The following is a 15,300-nucleotide window of genomic DNA, read 5'->3' as shown; positions in this document are numbered from 1 at the left end:
GTAATAATTGATGAAAAAAAACCTTGCGATTACATTTACAATGTTTTAACAGTTAAAAGGTGACCACTGATTCCTTTAAAAGGCTACATGTGTGGGCAGAAGAGCATCTGGGTGGACTGGTTTGGGGTGGTGTGCATTGTGGGAGATAAATGACCTGACTCTGTGCAGAAAGGGAGTGCCAATGGTGGGGACTGTGAAAGGAGGCAAAGATAACATGACCTGCCCGTTTATTAAGCACATCCCTGACCTTAAAGCAACCCAGTCACCTCAAAAGTGACTGTAAATATGCACATATGCAAGATAACACCATGGTCTGCAGAACCCAAGCACCATTGTGGGTGTACTTTAATGCTCATGAGTTCATATTATTTTCTCTGCAGCCTACTGTGATGGGTCTATAGAAGGCAACTAATAAAACTATCTGTAAAGTCAATAATGCATGCAATACACACTGCAGAAACAGCAGTGGTTCTTAACCTTGTTGGAGGTACCGAACCCCACCAGTTTCATATGCGCATTCACCGAACCCTTCTTCAGTAAAAAATATATATCTTTTTTTTTTTCAAATTCAAGAACAGGTGCACAAAATGAACCATGCATGAACATCACCTTATTCAAAGAACTAAACCAACACTTTGCATGAACTCACAACAAATTACACACCTGCAAATCAGTGTGACTTCTGCTGTTGCCGTATCCATAATCAGGGGCGCCGAAAAAGGGGGGGGGGGGGGGGGGGTGGGGGTAAAGGAGACGGATTCTAGGGGCCCATGATGGAGGGGGGCCCAGAGAGGCCCCTAATGATGATGAAATTATAATACAGAAAAAATAATGACACTGTGTTGGGGGCCCTGTAAAGATTCTTTTCATGGGGCCCAAAATCCCTAGCGGCGCCCCTGTCCATAATACGCCGATATGGAGAAGTTTTTATTTACACAATGAGTCAGGTGTGTCTCGACATCCGCGGCGGAGGGTCCACCGAACCCCTGAGGCCGACTAGGCCCCTAGGGTTCGATCGAACCCAGGTTAAGAACCACTGAGTTAGAGATAATCCATGACAGAAGCACTCCACTGCAAAAACATAAAGCTAGTCAAAGATCCTCAATTTGTGACTGCAAAAAAGCTTGGCGAAGATTCCAAAGTGACAGGAGCTCGATGCTACTTTTAGGAATTTGCTGCAAAAATACAAGTCAAAGACTGTATTAACGTGTAATTGTTGAGAAAAAGGCAGGTTTATTGCATTCAAAATACGACAACATATCCCATAATAGCGCTCACTGCAACAATTACAGGACAACGTGATGCTGAGTGGTGAAATAAATAAAAGAGCAGGTGAAACAATGAGGACACACACACTTGAACACATTCGTCCTGCATAGTCACGTTAGTATTTATGGTTTACACTTTATGCCTCTGCAGTTCAGTCTGACTCTAATATGCTAGGCTATTTGCTAACTCTCAAGGAAGTATGTTTTTTGTTTGTTTGACATCATCGCACTACTTTATCGCCGTGACCAGCTCATCTAGCCTGCACTGCTACTTTTATGCAACTGTCAGGATAAAGAGATAAAGTGAAAAGCTGATAAGACATTTAGACAACAGTAGTGTCCTCTTGACAATGGACAGCGAAGACACACGTATGATGATAAGAGGCAGTACAGCAGCTTTTTTTTTTTTTTACCCAACACTCTTTCACAGACAAAGTGAAGAAAGAAAGAGTGGACAAAAGAAGAGCGTCCCTCAAGTCATGGAAGCAATTTGTTTCAAGCTGTATTGTCTGTTTGCTTTGGCGCCCCCTAGCTGGGAGAGAGTGCAGGACTGTTGTCAGTGCTGATGTTTACCAGGCACTCACTGGACTTGAGGCTTGAGAGAGACTTGCAGCTTGGAAAGGAGCCCAAAGAGCCACAAAGTCCCATCAGAGAGGGGGTGTAGGCTTTTTCTGTACACACGGAAGGATAATTAAGATTTTTTTTATTATAAAAAAACTAACAAATAAGGAGATAGGTGGCATTGAGAGTCACCTGTGCACCAGGCGCCTCCGTTCGGCTTCCCCGCCGTCCTTGGAGGGTCTGAATCCAGGCTGATCTCCACTGACAGCAGCTCGGTGCTGGGGAAACTCCTCCTGAAGAGCAGCAATGTGTAATATAAGCATTTTTATCACAGTATATTAATAATGTTAATAATAATTGATAATATTCACTGTATTTAAAATGGCAGCTCCCTTGTGTCAAACATTTAGTATAAAAAAAATAAACTTTTTGTTTAAATAATATTAATAAGTAACACATTCAAATGAACAAAAATTAATAGAATGACTAAATTGTAAATAAAAATGCAATGACATTTAAATAAATAATTGATAAAAAAAAAACAGTACAATATTTGTTGAAAATAAATACTACACCAATTAATAATAATAAATAAGTAATGAAACTAGATACATATTTGAAATTAATAAAATAACAAGGTGTCTTAATTATTATTTAGAGTGATATATTGTTTGTAAAAATAAACACTTGCAGATTAACTGAATGATTTGTATTATTAAAAAGTGTACTATACAATATATTTAAAGGTTGCACTTCCGATTAAAAATATATATAAAATAAAGTGACCTAAAACATTCTATTCATATTTACTGGTCTTTTTTTATCAGTATCAATTGTGTTATTTAAAATAGTGGATTTATTAGGTACTTATTTCAGTTTATATACCTTATTTTAATTTGAACTTTATTGCATCCCTTACAAGTTACATTTTTTTTTCAAAAAGTGCATTACCACTACTGCCTTTGAAGTCCAATAGTATACCACACTCTATGTCCTTTGTTATAAATAGTTTGTTTGATGTTGTTTTCCGGAGTATATACAGTAGTAATAGTGAACAGCAATGACAAATATAGAATATGGCAAGTGTTTTTGAGTTGTTTTGGCATCAAAGCAAACCTGCGGAAGAGCTTGAGGTCATCCTGACTGCTGTAAGGTTCAAGCAGAGGCCATTGGTTCACTAATGGGATGGTTAGGTTTTTGGCCAGGTGGTTGGCATCGCATGGAATTAAAGTTGTTCTGTGAAACGCGGACAAGAAAAAAACCTCTGAACATCTGTATGTGTATGGCAAAATGTACGTGAAGCTCCTGTGCGCATTTACAGTTGCTCCTGAAGCTCCAGGATGACGTCCTCCAGCTCCTTTTTCTCCTGCTGGCTCTGGCCGTGGACTTCTTCCAGGCGGGCTTTCAGCCTTTTGTTGTCCACCTCGGTGTTCTTCAGCTGGGATTCGCGCAGACGCACCAGCTCCTCTAAGTAACCCTGACAAACACACGCATGTATTGTTGTACGTTGTTGCACACTCAGCAGCCACAACATTAGGAACACAGTTCCACACAATTGTACCTTGCCACATCGCACTTTGAAGTTTGCAGCATCACTCTATCGCAATTTTTGTGTCATATGTCATGGATTTTTGGCCTAAATTAAGCATTTTCAAGCATAAAACTGGCTAAATGAAGTAAAAAATGAACTGGATGAGATCAAACCAATAAGAGTGTGCTGTTCAGTATCGTGGCCACTGATTGGCCCAGCCTCATGCAGTATTACACGGCGTGGTGCAGTTGGTAGAGTGGCCGTGCCAGCAACCTGAGGGTTTCTGGTTCGATCCCCACTCCTACCAACCTTGTCATGTCCGTTGTGTCCTTGAGCAAGACACTTCACCCTTGCTCCTGATGGGTCGTGGTTAGGGCCTTGCATGACAACTCCCGCCATCAGTGTGTGAATGGGTGAATGTGGAAATAGTGTCAAAGCGCTTTGAGTACCTTGAAGGTAGAAAAGCGCTATACTAGTATAACCCATTTACCATAACCTATTTATTACATTTGATTAAACAAGTGTAAAGGTGGGTGTTTTTTTATGTCTAGAAAGCTCTTATAACGTTAAAAACGTATTTAGAAAGTGGTAAACAAGTTTTTCTGCTCTCGCTATAAAAATATTTGATTTCTTGTTAATACTTCCTACTTTGCGGAAATTAAATTGCCACAGTCAGGCCTTGAACCAATTTACAGCGATAAACGAGGGATTACTTTACAATTTTGTTTTTGTTTTTTGCCTCTACGAATGGAATAATGACCATATTTATCATACCAATAATTACCATGTATCTTGATTTAGGCAATATTAAATCATTAAGATGCATGCATTATTTTACTGGTAAATCTACTGTACATTTTTACACAAAACAATGTTATATAATACCTAGTTAGGTACTAGTTGAATTAATGAAATGATGTTTAGTGACACACAAAAACTAGCAATTAAGATGAGCATTTGACACAATGTAACTTTCTTGAGTTATTTTGTGGAATATTATTATTTTTTTAATCCAATATTAATAATGGCACAAAAATATGTCATCAATTTATTTTGTTTTTTTACACAACTTTATTTTAAGAAATGATCAAATTCATGAAATGGCTAATGGTTTTTTTTAATCAAAAGAAAAACAAACGATTAGAGGAGACTGAATCAATAGCACCACTGCTGGCTACAGCTCAGTACTGCACTTCATTTTGCCCCATCCATCCATTTACTACCGCTTGTCCCTTGGGGTTGCAGGGGGTGCTGGAGCCTATCCCAGCTGCACACGGGCAGAAGGCGGAGTACACCCTGGATAAGTCGCCACCTCATCTCAGGCCCAACACAGATAGACAGACAACATTCACACTCAGTTGCTTCAAATGTCATTAATCAACAATTAATCAATTGACATAATTGTTATTTACTATGCTGCCCCTGTTACACTGCTGTAATCATTAAATATTGTTGAAGTCATCATTATTATCTTTATGAAGGCATAATTACTTGATACAGCTCGCATGTACCTAATATTGTGTCCAGTGCATTACCTTCTGGGCGTTGATAATCTTAAACCTCTGCTCCATCTTGCGGCACTTGGTGCTCCAGCTCTCCTCGTCGCCAACCAGTGGGACGTACGGATGCTCCGGGGCGTCGTCGTCACTCGCGCTGCTGTCGTCGTCGTCGCTCACGTAATCGTAGCTATTTAACAAAAGGGAAGCAGGGAGCTTTTTATTTTCATGTAATGTAGGGTTGTATGTTTTTTTTCCCCTCCAGGGCTTCTCAGTAAGCGAGTCAGAGCTTTTCTTCATGTCACTCACACACACACACACCAGTGACCAAAAAAAGGGTCATCTAATAAATATTTTTTGTCTTTACACACCTTTGTGTGAATTTCAAATATGGCGTGTAGTCAACAACTGCAGGGGATTTGCCATCCAAGGCTTCCCCTTTGAGACAAAAACTGCAAAAATAGAAAATATCAAACTTTATAAGAAAAAGTCACAAGTTTGAGACTTTCAAAATGTCACCTGAAGTCTATTGCGCCGAGGCCTATTAGCATCCCAGTTAGCACGGTGGCTTCTTCTCTTAGCATGATGGCACCATCTGCATAGAACCGCCTGCACGCGCATTAAAAAAACACACACACACACACAAGCAGGTGAAATTTGAGATGACTGTACAAACGGTGCACTTTCACCTCTCACCTCGTGGTCCTAATGTCCCTCAGGGCAGTTGCCACATATTCCGACAGCCTCTTCTCCATCAGGGCCACTCTCATCCAGGCTCGTCCCTTAAGGAAATATTCAGGTTTTAGTTGATTTCCAACATGCCTCACAAGATTACACTGAAGTTAATAAAAAGACTCAAAGGTTACGTAAGCAATATTTACAGAGACCCAAATCATCGGGAGGAATAGCACTACCAATCTTTAGATGTTACTACTGGGCCACCAACATTAGAATTCTTAAATATTGGCTGCACTATGAAGCATTTGACCCTCCTCCGTTATGGCTGGTTATGGAGGCAGACTCAACTAAACCAGTATCTCTTAGGGCTCTGGTTCACTCTCCCATCCACTCTTCTACTTCCGCTTTCACCAAAAATCCAATTGTAAAAACCTCATTCAGAATTTGGGTTCAGTTCAAATGCTATTTTGGCTTACAGACTATTTCAAGTCTTGCACCCATCATGTTTTCCCTCCCTCTCTTGTCGCTCGTGCCTTTTAAGATGGTCAAGTTTGGCGATCAACACCATTAAATATTTATACATCGAAAACAAACATTTATACATTGACAACACTTTTGCCTCTTTCCAGCAACTTTGTGACACATTTTCACTCCCTAAGCAACACTTTTAGATACCTACAGAGCCGCAGTTCTGTTCTAAATACTTTTCCCCGGGTTTCCAAACTTACCGACTGACACAATTTACAAGCCTTTTTGACACCACTTCCTACTAGGATTGTACGGTATATCGGTATTAGTATAGTACCGCGATACTAATGAATCATATTCGGTACTATATCGCCTATAAAAAGTACGGGATTGATACCCAAATTTGTGGTATCATCCAAAACTAATGTAAAGTATCCAAACAACAGAAGAGTAAATGATGATTACATTTGAACAGAAGTGTAGATAGAACACGTTAAGAGAAAGTTAGCAGATATAAACAGTAAATGGAACAAGTAGATTAATAATTCATTTTCTACCATAATTTTGACCAAATAATAGAATGGAAAATGACACAATATGTTACTGCATATGTCAGCAGACTAAATTAGGAGCCTTTGTTTGTTTACTTACTACTAAAAGACAAGTTGTCTAGTATGTTCACTATTTTATTTAAGGACAAACTTGCAATAAGAAACATATGTTTAATGTATCATAAGATTTTTTGTTAAAATAAAGCCAATAATGCCATTTTTTGTGGTCCCCTTTATTTAGAAAAGTATCAAAAAGTATCGAAATACATTTTTGTACCGGTACCAAAATATTGGTATCAAGACAACACTACTTCTTACTTTTAAATGATCAATTACACAGGTTTACAACCTCAGTCTCTGGTTTCAATTAGGTCACTTTAGGACAGTGGTTCTTAACCTGGGTTCCATTGAACCCTAGGGCTTCGGTGAGTCGGCCTCAGGGGTTCGGCAGAGCCTCCGCCGCAGCGGTCAAGACACACCAGACTCATGAATTGATTAACGTGGACCCCGACTTAATTAAACAAGTTGAAAAACTTATTGGGGTGTTACCATTTAGTGGTCAATTGTACAGAATGTGTACTGTACTATGCAATCTACTAATAAAAGTTTCAATCAATCAATCGTGTAAATAAAAACTTCTCCCTATCGGCGTATCTGTCCTGTAAAGTTAACATTTGAATGAAAATAAAAAGGAAGTCTAAGTCTAAGTCTTATGGATACCCCCAAACAATGTTCCCTCTAATTTTCCATCTGATTTGCAGGTGTGTAATTTGTTGTGAGTTCATGCACTGTGTTGGTTTTGTTCTTTGAACAAGGTGATGTTCATACACGGTTCATTTTGTGCACTAGTAAAAAAAAAAACATATAATTTGAAAAAAATAAAAATAAAACATTTTATTTTTCACTAAAGAAGGGTTGGGTGAATGTGCATATGAAAGTGGTGGGGTTCGGTATCTCCAACAAGGTTAAGAACCACTGCTTTAGGAGGAAGATTTAGGAGTGACCCTATCTGAGGAGAGATGGACAGAGATTTTAAGTAGAGTTCATACATCTTCTATTTGTGCTAGACACAGCCTTATTCAATGCAAGCTAATACATCGTACCTATTATACCAAGGTCCAGCTGGCTAAGATGTATGACGGAATATCCGTATTATGTGATCCGTGTCAACAGTCTCCAGCTAAACCTAATACATATGTTTAGGCTCTGCCCATCCCTGTGCAGTTATTGGACTCAATTTGAAGTACTTTGTCTTTGCTAATTGACAAAAGGATCGAACCGAAACATCTAAGCGGACTATTTGGGGTAGCCCCTGTGTCATCTTCTCTGAGCAAATTTCAAAAAGAATTTGGTAGCATTTAGTACTTTGTTGGCTAGAAGACTTATTGTGGTAATTTGGAAGGCACCTCCTTGCCACACCCGCTGGGTTAGAGATATTCTTTAATTCCTTAAATTAGAGAAAATTAGGCAAACATTGAACGGTTGTTCTGTGAAGTTTCCGAAGTACGGGGTGGTTTCCTAAAATATGTAAAAGAGACTGATCTCAAATTTAAGCCCGATTGAAAAGTGATTGAAAGCTAGATAATTGATGAGCCTTTTGTCTGCTTTTGTGTATTGCTACACCGTGTTGGGGACATTCAGGAGTGGAGTTGTCTGTGGCTTTGTGTCAATATTTGCCTGGACTTATTTGACTGATGCATGATTTTTTTTGCTAGTTTATCATTTTTATTTGATGTCTAATTTTTGTGGGTTACTTGGTCCGGAGGGGGAAAATAATGTTTGACATGTATTCAATTGTATTTTAGGACTGTATGTGTCAAAAATGATAAAAATGCAATACATTAAAGTTACCGCCATGTCCGAAAAGGAGTAGGAAGAAGCAGAGCTGATTTAATCGCGCCCCTGTCTGAAAGTTGAAAACAAAAAGTTTCTTTTGGTCAGGCTTACTTTAGCTCGTGAGGGGCTGATGTTTTCCATGCTCTCGATGCTGTGAATGCAGCTGTGGGGCACTTTGGCACAAGCCAATCTGATGAAGTCCCAGAAACTTCTCTGGCCATCGAACCAGCTTCCAGAGCCTAAAATGTCCGAAATATATCAATATTAGAATGTTTTTCACTACTCACCACCATTGTCACCTATAAATCTTGGAGTCGGAGGGAACTAAAGCCTAACTTTGTAATTTTATTATGTACTTTCAATACCTTTTTTTTTTAATAAAGAAAAAGTTAGCCAAATATTGTTGTTGTTTTAAAACACCATACAGTATGGGAATTGATTCAAGTAAAATACATAAAATATTTAATAAATACTAATACTATATAATATTAATAACAATAAATACTGAAACTAATGAAGTATTTCCTGCTTAAAATGTTTTTTTAAGTAAATAAATGTCATAATGACAATAATAAAACCATAAAATCAAACATATACTGTACCAAAAAACAAAGAAATGTTTTTCTTAAAAAAAAAAAGAAGACAAATAATTATTAAGTCAAAAAAACAAGAAATAAATTTTTTTAAAACCCATAAATAAAATCTAAATAAACAATTTCTTCTCCTAAGAATATGAATTAATGATTACAGCTACAACTATTATAAATACAGCAAACAAATTATAAATAATAAAATATTAACTAAAATGAAAATAAATATGTATTCACAAAAAATATTAATCACTTTATCAATTATTAATGAATTCATAACTTAACACAAATTCAAATTGTCAAAGGAAAAAAACATCATATTATTTTCTAATTTCTCCCCTTAAAAAATAAATTTGCAAAAAACTAAGCCCTCCTTCTCCTTAAAAAAACTATTTAAAGTAAACACCATACTAATAAAACCATAAAATATAAGATATTATATACAAAAAAATGTTTTCTTAATTTTTTTAAAACTAATTTATTAAGTCCATCCATCTGTCCATTTTCTACCGCTTGTCCCATACAAATTAAAATATTCATAATAATAATAATAAATATTTTTTAAACACAATCTAAACAAACTATTTTCTCTTTTAATAATATTAATTAATTAATTAATTAATAGCTTAATTAATTAAGCTATTTCCTCTCCTAAGAATACGAATGAATGAATTACTACAACAATAATAACACAAACAAATGATAAATAATAAAATATCAAATTAAATAAAAATAGGTCTTCACAAAAAAAATGAATTACCTTTCTAAATATTGATACATTTAATTACACAATCAATCTCAAATAATAAAATGATTTAAAAAATCATTGTATATTTTTTCATTCCTCCCCTTAAAAAAATTAAAGTGCAAAAAATTAATGAATAATGATTGGAAATAATACAAATATAATCAAAGTTACAAGCAGCGTTGAACTTAACCACCACGATTTGGGCTCATTCGGTCCCTAAAAGGAGTGTGTGAAAATATGACCCACGATTTTGATCCAAACCAAAATGGCAGCATTCGTGTTGTTTTACGAACTCGGGTTCGTGAGAGTTTTTGAGTGTGTCCTGTCACGACAGATATCTTTTCCAAATCTCATGATGATCGGCAAACCTGACTTCTTTTTTTTTTTTTTACATACAGAAGGCGCAATTGAGTGAGTTGTGGGGATTTAGGGACCCTTAAAAAAACCAAAATGTTCCACTTTGCCTGACATGCTCACAACCTTTGGTGATCTTTCATGCAAGTTAAGGCACGCGGCGAGGCTCTTTATTACCTTTAAAGCGGTGGCAAAGGATGTGCTCCAGAACGGCCGCAAAATTGATGAACGCCTCCGATGAGTCATCAATGGGCTCGGCCGTGTCTTTCTCCAGAAGGGTTTTCACTGAGAACCTAAAGGGTTAGTAGGAACAGGAAGAGTTGCTGATGTCACTTTGTTATGATGTTTTACTGGACCACTCAATAATAATATGACTCTTGTGTGATGTAACTCGTATTGATAGGAAAGGCACTCACTGTAGTGATGCACCGGTTTATATAACACATATAGTGCAGCGTAAGTACAATTAAAGATTATGCTTTTGTGAATTTCAATGCCTGGAAGACAATATTTGACGAGTCAAGTGATCTAACAACCCCTTTGTTCTAATGGCATCAATGTCTCATTCATGGAACGATATACACAACAGGCACTGACTTGTGAGCTCTGTCACCACTAAAATAAACACAATTTCTAATTATTTTAGCCATAGTAAATACACAACAAAAGTATACACCCTCAAATTGTTCATTTGTTTAACCCACATTTCTACTTATCCAGCAGGCAAAAGGCCTACTGAAATGCGATTTTCTTATTCAAACGGGGATAGCAGGTCCATTCTATGTGTCGTACTTGATCATTTCGCAATATTGCCATATCTTTGCTGAAAGGATTTAGTAGAGAACATCGACAATAAAGTTCGTAACTTTTGGTCGCTGATAAAAAAGCCTTGCCTGTACCGGAAGTAGCGGACGAGTAGCGTGACGTCACAGGTTGTGGAGCTCCTCACATCTGCACATTGTTTACAATCATGGCCACCAGCAGCGAGAGCGATTCGGACCGAGAAAGCGACAATTTCCCCATTAATTTGAGCGAGGATGAAAGATTTGTGGATGAAGAAAGTGAGAGTGAAGGACTAGAGGGCAGTGGGAGCGATTCAGATAGGGAAGTTGCTGTGAGAGGCGGGTGGGACCTGATATTCAGCTGGGAATGACTAAAACAGTAAATAAACACAAGACATAGCCACAACACAACCAGGCTTATATTTAATATGCCACAAATTAATCCCGCATAACAAACACCTCCCGTCCATATAACCCGCCAATACAACTCAAACACCTGCACAACACACTCAATCCCACAGCCCAAAGTACCGTTCACCTCCCCAAAGTTGATACAGCACATATATTTCCCCAAAGTCCCCAAAGTTACGTACGTGACATGCACATAGCGGCACGCACGTACGGGCAAGCGATCAAATGTTTGGAAGCGTACTCACGGTACAGTGTCTGCGTATCCAACTCAAAGTCCTCCTGGTAAGAGTCTCTGTTGTCCCAGTTCTCCACAGGCCAATGGTAAAGATTGACTGTCATCTTTCGGGAATGTAAACAATGAAATACCGGCCGTGTTTGTGTTGCTACAGCCGCCCGCAATACAACACTTCCCTACTACAGCTTTCTTCTTTGCTGTCTCCATTATTCATTGAACAAATTGCAAAAGATTCACCAACACAGATGTGCAGAATACTGTGGAATTTTGCAATTAAACAGACGACTTAATAGCTGGCCATCATGCTGTCTCAAAATGTCCTCTACAATCCGCGACGTCACGCGCTGACGTCATCATACTGAGTTGTTTCAGCAGGATATTTCGCGCAAAATTTAAAATTGCACTTTAGTAAGCTAACCCGGCCGTATTGGCATGTGTTGCAATGTTAAGATTTCATCATTGATATATAAACTATCAGACTGCGTGGCTTTCAGTAGGCCTTTAAAACAACAACAAGAACTTGTTGAATTAGGTCCTGACGTTGAGTAACTCAAATATAACGTAGAAACGACATTTAATCAATGTTGGGTTCTGATGTTGATTTGACCATTGAAATGTAATCATTTCAACACCAATATTCTGCAACACAAACACAGCGTTGAAACAACATGCTTTTTGGCGACGTTTATTCAATGTCAGGTTGTGACGTTGATTTCACCATTCAAATTTGATCATTTCCCAACAAACAACATGGATCCGACGTTGGGCATCATACTTGCCAACCCTCCCAATTTTCCCGGGAGACTCCAGAATTTCAGTGCCCCTCCCGAAAATCTCCCGGGGCAACCATTCTCCCGATTTCCACCCAGACATTAATACTGGGGGAGTGCCTTAAAGGCACTGCCTTTAGTGTCCTCTACAACCTGTCGTCACGTACGCTTTTCCTCCATACAAACAGCGTGCCGGACCAGTCACATGATATTTGCGGGTTTTACTCACACTCAGTTACATTAACATTGACATCATACATGTGGGTCTATAGATATACAAACCGTTAAATGTAGCAAGCTACTTTTGCCGTGTAGCTTCCCAGGTAGCTTAGCTACATTTACTGGAAAGTAACTTTTATTTGAGTTTACTATAATTTCCAAGTAGCTTGCCCATCACTGGGTATACTCACTATCGCCCCCTAAAGTGTGGAGGTGATATACAGGGAAGGCCACAACATTAGAAACATCCTGTTATTTGATGCAGTGCAGTTCTACACCACTGCACAACTACAAGCACAGTGAATGATTTACATAATTGTTACATAAAGGCTTTAGTGGCCACATGCGTGGACAGCACCTTTTAGCTCTTATTTCCAAAATTGTGTACACTACTGAATTGGGGTCTTATGCCGCTTATGTGGACACTTATACTGCCATCTGGTGGTGTCAGGAGAGTATAACATACAATGGAATTTGGAAAAAAAAAAGTGTCAAAATAAAAATGTGCATGTCACTACACATGAAGTACACGTTTGTGTACTTATGGACTAAATACATCATATCAAAAGATGATTTTTAGTTTTTATTCTAATTAGAGTCGAATAAGCCCAAAGAAATAAAAAAAGCATGTAAACCAGTGGTTCTTAACCTTGTTGGAGGTACCAAACCCCACCAGTTTCATATGCGCATTCACCGAACCCTTCTTCAGTGAAAAATAAAATGTTTTTTTTCAAATTCAAGACAAAGTTATATGTTTTTGGAAACACTTTAGTATGGGGAACATATTCTAAGTAACAAAGACTTAATTCAGAGTTTTTTGGACACTAGGGGAACATATTCTAAGTAACAAAGACTTAATTTAGAGTTATTTGGTTAGGGTTAGGGTTAGAGGGTTAGGGCCAGGGGTAGAGGGTTAGGGTTATAATAAGGCCATGCCGAATAAGGCATTACTTAATAATGACTAGTTAAGAGCCAATGGGGGGGCGGCATGGCGTAGCGGGTAGAGCAACCGTGCCAGAAACCTGAGGGTTGCAGGTTCACTCCCCACCTCTTACCATCCAAAAATGGCTGCCGTTGTGTCCTTGGGCGGGACACTTCACCCTTTGCACCCGGCCACTCACACCGGTGAATTGAATGATGAATGATAAGGTGGTGGTCGGAGGGGCCGTTGCCGCAAATTGCAGCCACGCTTCTGTCAGTCTACCCAGGGCAGCTGTGGCTATGAAAGTAGCTTACCACCACCAGGTGTGAATGAATGAATGTAAAGCGACTTTGGGTACTTAGAAAAGCGCTATATAAATCCCAGATATTATTATTATTAATATGTTACTAATTTGCATGTTAATAAGCAACTAATTAATGGTGAATATGTTCTCCATACTAAAGTGTTACCATGTTTTTTTTACTGGTGCACAAAATGAAGCGTGCATGAACATCCCCTTGTTCAAAGAACAAAACCAACAGTGTCTAAACTCACAACAAATTATTGTGACTTCTGCTGTTGCCGTATCCGTAATACGCCGATAGGGAGAAGTTTTTATTTACACGATGACTGATGACCTCCGCCGAACCCCTAGGGTTCGATCGAACCCAGGTTAAGAACCACTGGTTTAAATATAATATAATAATATACAATAAGTGCCTCAAACTAAAAATGATAATCCAATAAAGGAGTTAAATAATAACTTAAGTGCACACAGGCCTCTCTTATTGTGCCTCTGAGTGCCTGGTGTACCAGCCAGTCCCTGCCCCAAAAAGGTCGTCATGGCAACCATCTGCATGAGTACATGGAAGATGACACTGCTAAACTCAGAGAGGACATGCTGTTCTTTTGAAAAGAAAACATATATTATATTGCTGGAGACGTTATTTGTGTCATCACAAAAGGGATTTAGAACCAGATGATGTCATCTAAGGTCAGGAGTAAACCATAAACATAAACAATGCAAAAATGGCCCAATGAAATGCACATGTCATGCAATGAGGATTTATAAAAGTGACCTGCACACGGTGATGAGGTTCTTCCTTTCCACAGCCACGTTCCGAGAAGATGCTTTCACCGACACATCCCCCATGGCCACACAGACTGGCTCCATCCGACCACCTAAGGACTCCTGCCTCCGCCTCTTTCTCCTCATTCACGCACCGAAGTGTGAGAAAGTGGGAAGCACACTCGCGGCCACAAAGAAGACACAGTCGGAACACAAAAGCAGGGAGTCGTTGGCAGTCTTTTTGAAATGACTAGCAGACTGATTTGACATCCGCGTCCTCTTTTCCTTGATCTCGCCGCCCCTTTCAGTGACGTCATTACCACGCGACGTGACCAGCTAACTGGCTTAAAGTACAAGTAGCTAGCAAACTGGCTAATGTGCTAAAAAAAAAAAAAAATACAGTACAATTTTGACGTGTTAGGTCAAAAATGTTGACATTCAACCCGTTTATTTGAATTTAAATGTTTAAGTGCAAGTGTGAAAGTAATACTAGGCAAATGTCAACCTTCGCCTGAAATGACGTCATACCAATCTTCCTTTTTTGTTGTTGGAGGGAATCAATCCAAATATGGCCAGTGTCGATGCCGATATCAGATCGATGCAACCAATTTTCAATTAATTTTCGCACATATATTTTATATATTCACAAACCATAAATACATTATCAAGACATAGGTGGGCAAAAAGCAAAAGTATTTGAATAATAGTCATTCATGTTTTTGGTCATTTTACATAATATATTTCACCTTGCTCAAATAATCGTATGTAATAAAAAAGCGATCAATGTATTATTTAGTTGATATTGTAACGT

General features: G+C 38.4%; 1 protein-coding gene across 1 annotated transcript; it reads right to left on the bottom strand.

The window, feature by feature from the left end:
* Positions 1–1,213: 1,213 nt before the first annotated feature.
* Positions 1,214–14,820, bottom strand: rundc3ab (RUN domain containing 3Ab). The gene is made up of 11 exons (XM_061967830.1): positions 14,500–14,820; positions 10,259–10,374; positions 8,501–8,628; positions 5,553–5,638; positions 5,376–5,465; positions 5,228–5,308; positions 4,896–5,046; positions 3,149–3,306; positions 2,946–3,065; positions 2,022–2,122; positions 1,214–1,939 (listed from the first exon to the last, which is right to left on the bottom strand). The coding sequence occupies exons 1-11, from the start codon at positions 14,634–14,636 to the stop codon at positions 1,797–1,799; spliced, it is 1,311 nt and encodes a 436-aa protein (XP_061823814.1). The 5' UTR covers positions 14,637–14,820; the 3' UTR covers positions 1,214–1,796.
* Between the last annotated feature and the right edge of the window lie 480 nt (positions 14,821–15,300).

The sequence above is a fragment of the Nerophis lumbriciformis genome, linkage group LG11 (assembly GCF_033978685.3).
Source record: "Nerophis lumbriciformis linkage group LG11, RoL_Nlum_v2.1, whole genome shotgun sequence".
Classification (NCBI taxonomy): domain Eukaryota; kingdom Metazoa; phylum Chordata; class Actinopteri; order Syngnathiformes; family Syngnathidae; genus Nerophis; species Nerophis lumbriciformis.
The sequence above is the reverse complement of the archived record's forward strand: the minus strand, read 5'-3'. Positions and strand labels throughout refer to the sequence as shown.

Coding starts and splice junctions, on each gene's coding strand:
- rundc3ab (XM_061967830.1), bottom strand. CDS start 14,636: ATGAGGAGAAAGAGGCGGAGGCAGGAGTCCTTAGGTGGTCGGATGGAG. Junction 5,466..5,552: donor AGGGACATTAGGACCACGAG/GTGAGAGGTGAA, acceptor ATGCGCGTGCAG/GCGGTTCTATGCAGATGGTG. Junction 5,309..5,375: donor CTCGGCGCAATAGACTTCAG/GTGACATTTTGA, acceptor CTATTTTTGCAG/TTTTTGTCTCAAAGGGGAAG.